General features: G+C 43.5%; 1 protein-coding gene across 1 annotated transcript in view; it reads right to left on the minus strand.

Annotated features, from left to right (window-relative positions):
* LOC139474085 (uncharacterized) overlaps positions 1-13,043 on the minus strand; it is a 189,606-nt gene that overhangs the window by 116,724 nt on the left and 59,839 nt on the right. Inside the window, exons 20-26 of the mRNA XM_071256950.1 lie at positions 12,451-12,545; positions 10,344-10,436; positions 8,659-8,738; positions 4,357-4,450; positions 3,653-3,900; positions 1,971-2,064; positions 337-510 (exon numbers count right to left, since the gene is read on the minus strand). Coding sequence (XP_071113051.1) covers positions 337-510; positions 1,971-2,064; positions 3,653-3,900; positions 4,357-4,450; positions 8,659-8,738; positions 10,344-10,436; positions 12,451-12,545 — 878 coding nt within the window. The remainder of the gene's footprint in view (positions 1-336; positions 511-1,970; positions 2,065-3,652; positions 3,901-4,356; positions 4,451-8,658; positions 8,739-10,343; positions 10,437-12,450; positions 12,546-13,043) is intronic.

The raw sequence follows: 13,043 nt of genomic DNA on the forward strand, positions 1-13,043 counted from the left end.
ATAATATTTTAATAAGAGCCCCCTATTTCTAATTTTGAGAGCGCCCTAGGCGCTTATTACGTCAAATACGGTATTAGATTCTTGTTGCCTCAAGCCCTTGTGTTAACAGGCACTTGTAGATACAGATCCTTACTGCGACACAGGCCAGTATGGCACTAACCACTATCACAGACGGCACTAACCACTATCACGGACAGCACTAACCACTATCATAGACGGCACTAACCACTATCACAGACGGCACTAACCACTATCAAAGACAGCACTAACCACTATCACAGACGGCACTAACCACTATCACAGACGGCACTAACCACTATCACAGACGGCACTAACCACTATCACAGACAGCACAGCACTGGTTGACTGGGGTGACTGGTGCAGGGCAGTTGGTTGCTGGGCAGTCCTTGACGTCACAGACGATGTTTCCACGGTGACAGCCACATGTTTGACAGGCATCGGGCTTGAACTCCTCTCCATCTTGGTAGATGGCTCCCTCATAGAAGCAGGCTACAAAATATCGTGTATAAAACATCAGGAATCCTTAGTGACACAATCTGGAAAATATACACAACAGCTTGACCAACACCATAAAGTGAAGGTATTATTTTACCCCAGAAAAAAAAATGGGACATTCATAAGGAAAGGAAATCTGGCTTCAATAGATACAACACAGTGATGGTACCTAGGAGTTGCAGTATGTTATTCACTATACACCCCACAAATGACCAAGATGGTAGACCCACTATCCAATCATAGTCTTGGTTTACTCTGGCTCTGAGTGAATGAACAGTATTACAGTTATATCACGACATGTCAGTTTTATGTGGGAGAAAATCCCTACTACAGACCCTTCTTGAAACAGACCCTTCTAGTGACAGACCCTTTGAGTAACATACCCTACTAGTAACATATCCTTCTAGTAAAAGATCCTTTTAGTAACAGACCCTACTAGTAACAGACTCTTCTAGTAACCGACTCTACCAGTAACAGATCCTACTAGTAACAGATCTTTCTTGTAACAGACCCTTCTAGTAACAGATCCTACTAGTAACCGACTCTACTAGAAAAAGATCTTTCTTGTAACAGGCCCTTCTAGTAACATATCCTTCTAGTAACAGATCCTTTTAGTAACTGACCCTACTAGTAACAGACTCTTCTAGTAATAGACACTTTTAGTAACAGATCATTTTTGAAACATATCCTTCTAGTAACAGACCCTTCTAGTGGCAGATCCTTTTAGTAATAGACCCTACTAGTAACAGACCCTACTAGTAACAGATCCCTCTTGTAACAGATCCTTCTAGTGACAGACCCTTCTAGTGACAGACCCTTCTAGTAACAGTTCCTACTAGTAACAGATCCATCTAGTAACAGATCCTACTAGTAACAGATCCTTCTTGTAACAGATCCTACTAGTAACAGATCCTTCTTGTAACAGATCCTTCTAGTAACAGACCCTACAAGTAACAGATCCCTCTTGTAACAGATCCTTCTAGTAACAGATCTTTCTAGTGATAGATCCTCCTAGTGACAGACCCTTCTAGTAACAGATCCTTCTTGGGACAGATCCTTCTAGTAACAGATCCTACTAGTAACAGATCCTTTTAGTAACAGATCATTCTTGTAACAGACCCTACTTGTAACATATCCTTCTTGTAACAGATCCTACTAGTAACAGATCATTCTAATAACCGACCCTTCTAGTAACAGATCCTTCTAGTGACAGACCCTTCTAGTAACATATCCTTCTAGTAACAGACCCTTCTGGTAAAAGCTTCTTGTAGTCTTCTTGTAGTATGGAATGAACAAAAGAAATGTGGGTGAATCTGGAATTCAAATATATGATTAACAGATTCTGGCAGGACTAAGGGATGCAACTCTTCACAGCATAGAAGCCTGGACTGGGCTGGCATGATTGGCAGCCATCTGCCTACTGCATGTAGGTGACAGATAACATGATGTCCTACCCACACACACTGGACAGCAGGACCCATCAGGGGTGTAGGGGAAGCGGCAGTCCACATCGTTACACTTCACACGCTGACACGACACCTCGCCATTCTGAAAGGGAGACAATTGTGTTGTTACAGGTCATCAAGGCCATAGTTAACTTCTTTTTTTGACAGGGGGCGCAAATAAGATTATTCATTTTTGTTCAAGTTACTTTCACAAGGAAAAATGTTTTCTGTAAAAAATCCAGGGGGGTAACTGCCCCCCCTGCCCCCCCTGCCCCCCCTGCCCCCCGGCTGGCTACGGCACTGGTCATGGAATCAGGGTTGACAGTGAGTGCACAAAATATCAGTCTGTGCCAAACACGCTTCTTTGTCTCCTCACCCAACCTTGTCAATGGCATCATCAGCAGTAGCTTTTAGTGTTAACATATGAAGAGTTATTAGCTGAGCTTATGCAGAGAAAAATCCTTTGGACTTGTGGCTAAGTCAGAGACACTTTTCATGTGACAAAGACATGCATAAGCAACCCTACTAGTAACAGATTCTTCTTGTAACAAGAGTCCTTCTTATTGCGTCATATTTCAAATATGTTTGTACATATATTGTTAATTATCTTAGGGCCCTTGGCAATACAAAAAGTAGGGTCATTCTTAGTAGGAGCCATAAACCAACTGATTGTGCAACTTCATGCATCCATCCTTATTTCACGACCTGGTAGTTATCATCTAACATGCCAACACAGAGCATTACCCATATTAGCGCAATCGTACCAAAGTTCTATAAGTGATACGAGCCAAACAAGCAACCTGTCAAATAACAGCAGCAGCACATATATTGCAAAACTACATTAACAAATTCCTCACAGTGATACCTATCCCTTGAACTCTATACTGGGAGTGTTATGAATGTTGCACGCACTGGGATGGAGCTTGCTGATGATGCACTTTAAAATAGTATGTTAAGAAAGGCAATACACTCTTATTTCATGATTTTCATATTTTTGGCTAACCTGTTACCTTGGGTGGGTCAAGGTAAAAATGTATAACTGTGCAGGTGATTTGTTTGCATTTTTTCATAATGCTGTTTGTGTTGTTGGGTTTGTTTGTAAAAATATCTAAATTAATAAATTGCTAATCAGGAAATAAAAAAAACATTAAAAAAACAAATAAAAAATAAATGTTGATGCTAACTATTTTTAGAGTATTCAGAGTATCTACTTCTATCAGAAGGCTTTCATCTCGTATACAGTGCTTGCAGTGACCTGAGACTATATTCAGTGCATTTGCTCAAAGATTTGAGTGGCCAGTTGAACTAATATACATCCAAACAATATGTATTTTATTTCATGACTCCAGTCAGTCAAATCAATAAAGAGAAACACTGCCTCTGTGGTCTAGTGGTAGACCCTACACCTGGAGAGAGGAAGGTCCGGGGTTCGATCCCTGTCCGCGTCATACCAAAAGACGTTAAAAGATGGTACTTGTTGTTGCCCTGCCTGGTGGTCGGCGTTAAGGAACTAAAACATGGACAGGTCGGCTCGAAGTCAGTATACGGCATCTGAGTGGTGTATTCATGTTTAACTGCGGCCTGGTATAATAAAATATTGCAAATCGCGACGTTAAAGCCCATTTCACTTTACCTCACCCATAAAGAGAAAAATAAACAGATTACTGCCCTAGTAATAAGCCAGCACTCACCACACAGGAACATTCCTGGCAGGGGCTGGGGAACCACTTGGTGGCATTAGCATGAGCCCCACAGTCAAGACACACTGGACAACACTCCCCCTCCAGCTGGATGGGGCTCTGACAGTCCCCCAGGTCGGGGCAGCTGGCCACGCTGCAGCTCACGTTGCCGCGGTTACACACACAGCTGACACAGGCATCCTCCGGGTCCGGGAACCGCGTCCCTGTCAGGTACTTGTTGCCCTTGAAGCTGCAACCAGCTGCAACCAGATGGATCAGCAAGAATCAACCATTGCTCAAAAACTGTTATGAACAGCAATGTGCTGATACTGGGTGTTCAAATTCACTATTAATTTTGGGTTAGCTTTAAAATGTTGTTAGTGTCATATATTTTGGTTTCAGAAATAGTTGAATATGTGTATATGTATGTTCTACAACACATCTTGACAATATATTCAGTGAGAAAACAAAATATTAACAAGAGCACAATATTTTCACAGAGCACTGAACACAATACTGAACCAGTGCACACAATACCTTCACAGAGAGCAAAAAACCTACCTTCACTGGGTACAGAGAGCACAATACTTACCTTCACAGGGTACAGAGAGAACAATACCTACCTTCACAAGGTACAGAGAGCACAATACCTACCTTCACAGGGTACAGAGAGCACAATACCTACCTTCACAGGGTACAGAGAGAACAATACCTACCTTCACATGTAAGGCAGCAGGCATCTGTCATGGTGATGGGATGTTGGCAAGTCGTGGGTGGACACACCTTGGGTGTGCATTCAATCAGTCCTTCCTGAAACACCACATTACAGTATAGAAAGATACTATCGGCAATCATCAGATTTACACACACACACGTGACCCCATTGTCTACAACTGACACACACACTACACACCTGACACCTTTGTTCTCACTAGATACACGTTACATCATTGTCTACAACTGACACACACACTACACACCTGACACCTTTGTTCTAACTAGATACACGTGACCCCATTGTCTACAACTGACACACACACTACACACCTGACACCTTTGTTCTCACTAGATACACGTTACATCATTGTCTACAACTGACACACACACTAAACACCTGACACCTTTGTTCTCACTAGATACACGTGACCCCATTGTCTACAACTGACACACACACTACACACCTGACACCTTTGTTCTCACTACACACACGTTACATCATTGTCTACAACTGACACACACACTACACACCTGACACCTTTGTTCTCACTAGATACACGTTACATCATTGTCTACAACTGACACACACACTACACACCTGACACCTTTGTTCTCACTACACACACGTTACATCATTGTCTACAACTGACACACACACTACACACCTGACACCTTTGTTCTCACTAGATACACGTTACATCATTGTCTACAACTGACACACACACTACACACCTGACACCTTTGTTCTCACTACACACACGTAACATCATTGTCTACAACTGACACACACACTACACACCTGACACCTTTGTTCTCACTACACACACGTTACATCATTGTCTACAACTGACACACACACTACACACCTGACACCTTTGTTCTCACTACACACGTTACATCATTGTCTACAACTGACACACACACTACACACCTGACACCTTTGTTCTCACTACACACACGTGACCCATTGTCTACAACTGACACACACACTACACACCTGACACCTTTGTTCTCACTACACACGTGACCCATTGTCTACAACTGACACACACACTACACACCTGACACCTTTGTTCTCACTACACACACGTAACATCATTGTCTACAACTGACACACACACTACACACCTGACACCTTTGTTCTCACTACACACGTTACATCATTGTCTACAACTGACACACACACTACACACCTGACACCTTTGTTCTCACTACACACACGTTACATCATTGTCTACAACTGACACACACACTACACACCTGACACCTTTGTTCTCACTACACACGTTACATCATTGTCTACAACTGACACACACACTACACACCTGACACCTTTGTTCTCACTAGATACACGTTACATCATTGTCTACAACTGACACACACACTACACACCTGACACCTTTGTTCTCACTACACACGTTACATCATTGTCTACAACTGACACACATACTACACACCTGACACCTTTGTTCTCACTAGATACACGTGACCCCATTGTCTACAACTGACACACACACTACACACCTGACACCTTTGTTCTCACTAGATACACGTTACATCATTGTCTACAACTGACACACACACTAAACACCTGACACCTTTGTTCTCACTAGATACACGTGACCCCATTGTCTACAACTGACACACACACTACACACCTGACACCTTTGTTCTCACTAGATACACGTGACCCCATTGTCTACAACTGACACACACACTACACACCTGACACCTTTGTTCTCACTAGATACACGTTACATCATTGTCTACAACTGACACACACACTACACACCTGACACCTTTGTTCTCACTACACACACGTTACATCATTGTCTACAACTGACACACACACTACACACCTGACACCTTTGTTCTCACTAGATACACGTTACATCATTGTCTACAACTGACACACACACTACACACCTGACACCTTTGTTCTCACTACACACACGTTACATCATTGTCTACAACTGACACACACACTACACACCTGACACCTTTGTTCTCACTAGATACACGTTACATCATTGTCTACAACTGACACACACACTACACACCTGACACCTTTGTTCTCACTACACACACGTTACATCATTGTCTACAACTGACACACACACTACACACCTGACACCTTTGTTCTCACTAGATACACGTTACATCATTGTCTACAACTGACACGCACACTACACACCTGACACCTTTGTTCTCACTACACACACGTAACATCATTGTCTACAACTGACACACACACTACACACCTGACACCTTTGTTCTCACTACACACGTTACATCATTGTCTACAACTGACACACACACTACACACCTGACACCTTTGTTCTCACTACACACACGTTACATCATTGTCTACAACTGACACACACACTACACACCTGACACCTTTGTTCTCACTACACACACGTGACCCATTGTCTACAACTGACACACACACTACACACATGACACCTTTGTTCTCACTACATACACGTTACATCATTGTCCTGATTTGCTGCACACACTTAAAGCCCCTGTGTTCTCATTAAACTCATCTGACATACACATCTGACACAACTTATCTCACTACACATACCTGACCCTTTGTTCTCACATGACATACACATCTGCCCCCATTGTTCTCACATGACATACACCTCTGCCCCCATTGTTCCCACATGACATACACATCTGCCTCCATTGTTCCCACATGACATACACATCTGCCCCCATTGTTCCCACATGACATACACATCTGCCTCCATTGTTCCCACATGACATACACATCTGCCCCCATTGTTCCCACATGACATACACATCTGCCCCCATTGTTCCCACATGACATACACATCTGCCCCCATTGTTCCCACATGACATACACATCTGCCCCCATTGTTCCCACATGACATACACATCTGCCCCCATTGTTCCCACATGACATACACATCTGCCTCCATTGTTCCCACATGACATACACCTCTGCCCCCACTGTTCTCACCTGAAACACACCTCTGCCCCCATTGTTCCCACATGACATACACATCTGCCTCCATTGTTCCCACATGACATACACATCTGCCCCCATTGTTCCCACATGACATACACATCTGCCCCCATTGTTCCCACATGACATACACATCTGCCCCCATTGTTCCCACATGACATACACTTCTGCCCCCATTGTTCCCACATGACATACACATCTGCCCCCATTGTTCCCACATGACATACACATCTGCCCCCATTGTTCCCACATGACATACACATCTGCCTCCATTGTTCCCACATGACATACACATCTGCCTCCATTGTTCCCACATGACATACACTTCTGCCCCCATTGTTCCCACATGATATACACCTCGGTCCCCATTGTTCCCACATGACATACACCTCGGTCCCCATTGTTCTCACATGACATACACTTCTGCCCCTATTGTTCCCACATGACATACACTTCTGCCCCCATTGTTCCCACATGACATACACATCTGCCCCCATTGTTCCCACATGACATACACATCTGCCCCAATTGTTCTCACCTGACATACACATCTGCCCCCATTGTTCCCACATGACATACACATCTGCCTCCATTGTTCCCACATGACATACACCTCTGCCCCCATTGTTCCCACATGACATACACATCTGCCCCCATTGTTCCCACATGACATACACCTCTGCCTCTATTGTTCCCACATGACATACACCTCTGCCCCCATTGTTCCCACATGACATACACATCTGCCCCCATTGTTCCCACATGACATACACATCTGCCCCCATTGTTCCCACATGACATACACCTCGGTCCCCATTGTTCCCACATGACATACACATCTGCCCCCATTGTTCCCACATGACATACACCTCGGTCCCCATTGTTCCCACATGACATACACCTCTGCCCCCATTGTTCCCACATGACATACACATCTGCCCCCATTGTTCCCACATGACATACACATCTGCCCCCATTGTTCCCACATGACATACACCTCGGTCCCCATTGTTCCCACATGACATACACATCTGCCCCCATTGTTCCCACATGACATACACCTCGGTCCCCATTGTTCCCACATGACATACACCTCTGCCCCCATTGTTCCCACATGACATACACATCTGCCCCCATTGTTCCCACATGACATACACATCTGCCCCAGTTGTTCCCACATGACATACACCTCTGCCCCCATTGTTCTCACCTGAAACACACCTCTGCCCCCGTTGTTGACATAAACAATCTGACACCATTTTTCAAACATGACCCAAAACTGATCTGAAACCATTGTTCTCACCTGACACAGACAATTCTGACACCTGCCATTGTTCCAAGTCTCACCCTCACGTCGCTCGCGGACATCCTCGTCATAGCAGCCTGCAGAAATGAAACATGTTCAATGCATTATTTGTCCAGCAACACGCCACAGAGTGAGTGAGTAAATGTCGTTTGATGCCATAGTCAGCCCTATTCCAGCCATATCATGACATCCTGTAAATAGATAAATTGCAAGCGATTCCATGGAATTTGATCGCCTAACAAAAAATTTTGGTGCACTTATGTTTCATAATTAGGACACACCTCCTAATAAACTTCTGTTTCCTGAGTGGCTGATAATAGAATGGGTGGGGCTTGTGTTACATTGCGCTGAACGTCACTGATTTCGTACTGTTGTCTACAGTCTGTTGTGTGTTAATGATGAAATAAGCAGTCTGTGAAGTTCTTATTGTTGATGTATTTATTTATAAGAATTGACTTCAATATGTATCTGTGTTTATGGTGCACAGAGGGCACGGGTGGCCCAGTCGTCTAAGGTGCCGTGATTCGCTGTGCAAAGTTGCGTCCCTTGGGCACGCCAGAAACCTATGATTGTGGGTTCGAATCCAGGTTCGCCCTGATTATGTTTCTAGGTTTGTCAGCATCATACCCGTCCTCGTGGGTTTCACCGAAGTGGTTAACGTCTGAGACCTGCATCACTTCGGGCTTCCCTCCCACATTAAGCTGACACGCCGCGATATAATTGGACTACTATTAAAAGTGGCGTTAAACTCAACTCACTCACTCACTCATTATGGTGCACACTTTGTGTATATGCGCTTCTTGCACAGTGCTTCTTATACCTCCATAAACACAAAAAGTATTGAAGTCAATTCTAAAATAATATGGTATGGGTTAGAAAAGTGGTCGATAGCATGAGCAACTGCCCTGTCATCAGGATTGAATGACAAACAATCAGCTAGGTCCAACATTGAGACCACCCAATCCTCATTTTAGTCTAGGGTCAGTAGGGTAGCCTAGTGGTTAAAGCGTTCGCTCATCACACCGGAGACCTTGGTTCATTTCCCAACATAGATACAATGCGTGAAGCCCATTTCTGGTGTCCCCCACCGTGATATTGGTCTAATATTCCTAAAAGCAGCATAAAACCATAATCACTCACTCAATTAGTAGATAAGCATGTGACACTGGGCCCAACACTGACCAGGAATCTCCCCCACATCGTCACACAGATACTTGTTTGTTTGTTTGTTTGTTTGTTGTTTAACGCCACACTCAGCAATATTCCAGCTATATGACGGCAGTCTGTAAATAATAGAGTCTGGACCAGACAATCCAGTGATTGACGTCATGCACATTGGACCATGAATTTGGACCGATGACATGCATCAACCAAGTAAGCGAGTCTGACCTACCGTTCATGTTAGTCTTCCGACAAGCATAGTCAGTTGCCTCTTACAGCAAGCATGGGTTGCTAAGACCTATTCTACCCTGGATATCTTCAAGGGTACTCAAAACAAATTAAAGAACACCCACAATTGGAAGACTGTGTACTGCAATACCCATCAACCATGAATGACTTACTATAGTCATATAAAAAGTTAAGTGTTCTTTAACTTCTTTTGAGTGTATAAAGATACACATGTTCAACATGTGAATGTTCGACTCGTCACATGGAGCACCATAAAGAAGAGTGTTACCCACCAGAACAGTTGAGCATGTTGCCGGTCACACCGTCATACCACTCGTGGTGACAGTAACCACAACTGCTAGTCCGACAAACAGCTGTTGGGTGGGCTGAAAAAGGAAAAACAGTTATTAGTCGCCATAATATTTTATTTTGTTTGTTGTTTAATGCCGCATTCAGCAATATTCCAGCTATATGACGGTGGTCTGTAAATAATCCAGTGATTCATATTATGAGCATCAGTCCACACAATCGGTATCGATGACATGCATCAACCAAGTCAGCAAGCCTGACCACCCGATCCCTGACCGCCTCTAAGGACAAGCATACCGGTAGTCGCCTTTTACAGCAAGCATGAGTTGCTGAAGACCTATTCTACCCCAAATCTTCACAAGTCAGTCATCATAATAAACGTGAGAAACCTTTCCTTCCTGTACACATGCTGTGCCTTGGTCTTACTACTTCAGGCATTAGGGTTCAATAAATATTGGTTTCAGGGAACCATTCCGCAAAGCAGTCTCAACGCTAAGACTATCAGAACTCCCTTACTTTAACAGAAGCTCACAACACACATACAGATAAGATTGCTTTAAGGAACGGAACCCAGTTATACCCAAAACTAACAGAGAGCGTGCAATTATATTATGAAAGAAATAATCCTTTTATTCCCTTAAATGCAAACTCACACATACACCACGACAACAAATGTGCATATAATATGTTGAACAGTATTACAAGCTTAACTCGGCACACATCAATATATTCAGATAACATTTTGAAGAACAATATAAACTCTACAGTTCTTATCCTTTTTATTCTGTCCAAATCTTCTAACAAATATGTGTCACAAGGAAACCTATAACCCCAAACCCCTAACTCTTTTTGTTAAGACTACCGGTACTCAAAAGATGTCAAAGAGCTCCCTTTTTTCATATGATTATAGTTAATCATGTCTCCCAGGTGTTCTTTAACTTCTTTTGAGTAACTTCTTTGAGAGGTGAGGTGAGGTGAGGTGAAATTGGGTTTAACGTCGCGTCCAAGATTATTGCACTTATATAGTGACGTGCATGCACGTGTGTGTGTTTGTGTGGCTGCCTGAACTAGTCCGGACTGATGCCGATTTATAGTGCCAGCCCACTGAGATACCATGTCGCAGTTTAACATGAATACCCCACTCAGACACAGTATACTGACTCCAAGCCGACCAGTCCTACCCCCTTAATGCCGAACGCCAGACAGGGTAACAAGTTCCATCTTTTAACGTCTTTTGGTATGGCGCGGCCGGGGATCAAACCCCCGACCTTCCGCTCTCCGGGCGGACGCTCTACCACTAGACCACGGAGGCAGTCCCTTCGAGATGCATTTAGAAGTTGGAGTACCGATAAGATAAATGGATGAACAACTTCTTTATTATCAAGCTAGTGAAACGGTTTGATAACAGAGTTAGAACCTACACCGAAACATGGCTCCTAATTGTAATAAAGAAGTTATATATCTTATATCTTATCCTTAATTCTTTTGAGTAGTATACTAATGATAGCCTCAGTGTTATATTCCTTTCTGGTGCAGGAGGTTGCAATAGGTTGCAGGAGGTTGCAATAGGTAGCAGGAGGTTGCAATAGGTTGCAGGAGGTTGCAATAGGTAGCAGGAGGTTGCAATAGGTTGCAATAGGTTGCAGGAGGTTGCAATAGGTAGCAGGAGGTTGCAATAGGTTGCAGGAGGTTGCAATAGGTAGCAGGAGGTTGCAATAGGTTGCAGGAGGTTGCAATAGGTAGCAGGAGGTTGCAATAGGTTGCAGGAGGTTGCAATAGGTAGCAGGAGGTTGCAATAGGTAGCAGGAGGTTGCAAAATGTTGCAGGAGATTGCAATAGGTAGCAGGAGGTTGCAATAGGTTGCAGGAGGTTGCAATAGGTTGCAGGAGGTTGCAATAGGTTGCAATAGGTTGCAGGAGGTTGCAATAGGTAGCAGGAGGTTGCAATAGGTTGCAGGAGGTTGCAATAGGTAGCAGGAGGTTGCAATAGGTTGCAGGAGGTTGCAGGAGGTTGCAATAGGTTGCAGGAGGTTGCAATAGGTTGCAGGAGGTTGCAATAGGTGTCATGGTGTTTGCTTGATCTATGACCTACCTGGGCAGTTGCGGGCCTCACACAGGTCGTCCGGACACAGGACAGCAGGGTTGTCCAGGGGGCAGTCAGTGTACATGTGGGTCACCAGGCACAGTCTGCAACAGCGAGGGGGGGTCACTGGGTGGGTGGTGGTTGTGAGAGAGTGAGGGTGAGAGTGAATTGTTAGGGCTTGGTCTAATTTTTGTTTTTTCTTGCCTTCTTCAGTCGCAAAGTAATGTGGAAATTGTAGAAAACCATAATCAGGATAAGGTGATCTGGAAATCACTTTTTTATGTTTTTCACTAAACAACACCAAGATGTTTCTCACAAGCTCTAGTATATATGCTGCACAATTAAATATACTGACTGACAAGTATCAAAGCTTTTTAAGTGAAAAGGAAAAGAAAAAATTATTTGCAAAGTAAAATATATCTCTGGCTTTTTTATATGAAATCATTGGTGAAGTAATGTAGTCGATATGGCCAGTAAAAGAAACACTTTCTGACAAAAAATAAGGTATTTTTTTAAATGACTTCTCAATCCGACAATTTCATAAATCAAAAGATAGACATATTTTTTTCTCTACTGTCGTTCAATTTACTAATTTCAACAAT

The sequence above is a fragment of the Haliotis cracherodii genome, unplaced genomic scaffold (assembly GCF_022045235.1).
Source record: "Haliotis cracherodii isolate W230 unplaced genomic scaffold, xgHalCrac1.p SCAF_3, whole genome shotgun sequence".
Classification (NCBI taxonomy): domain Eukaryota; kingdom Metazoa; phylum Mollusca; class Gastropoda; order Lepetellida; family Haliotidae; genus Haliotis; species Haliotis cracherodii.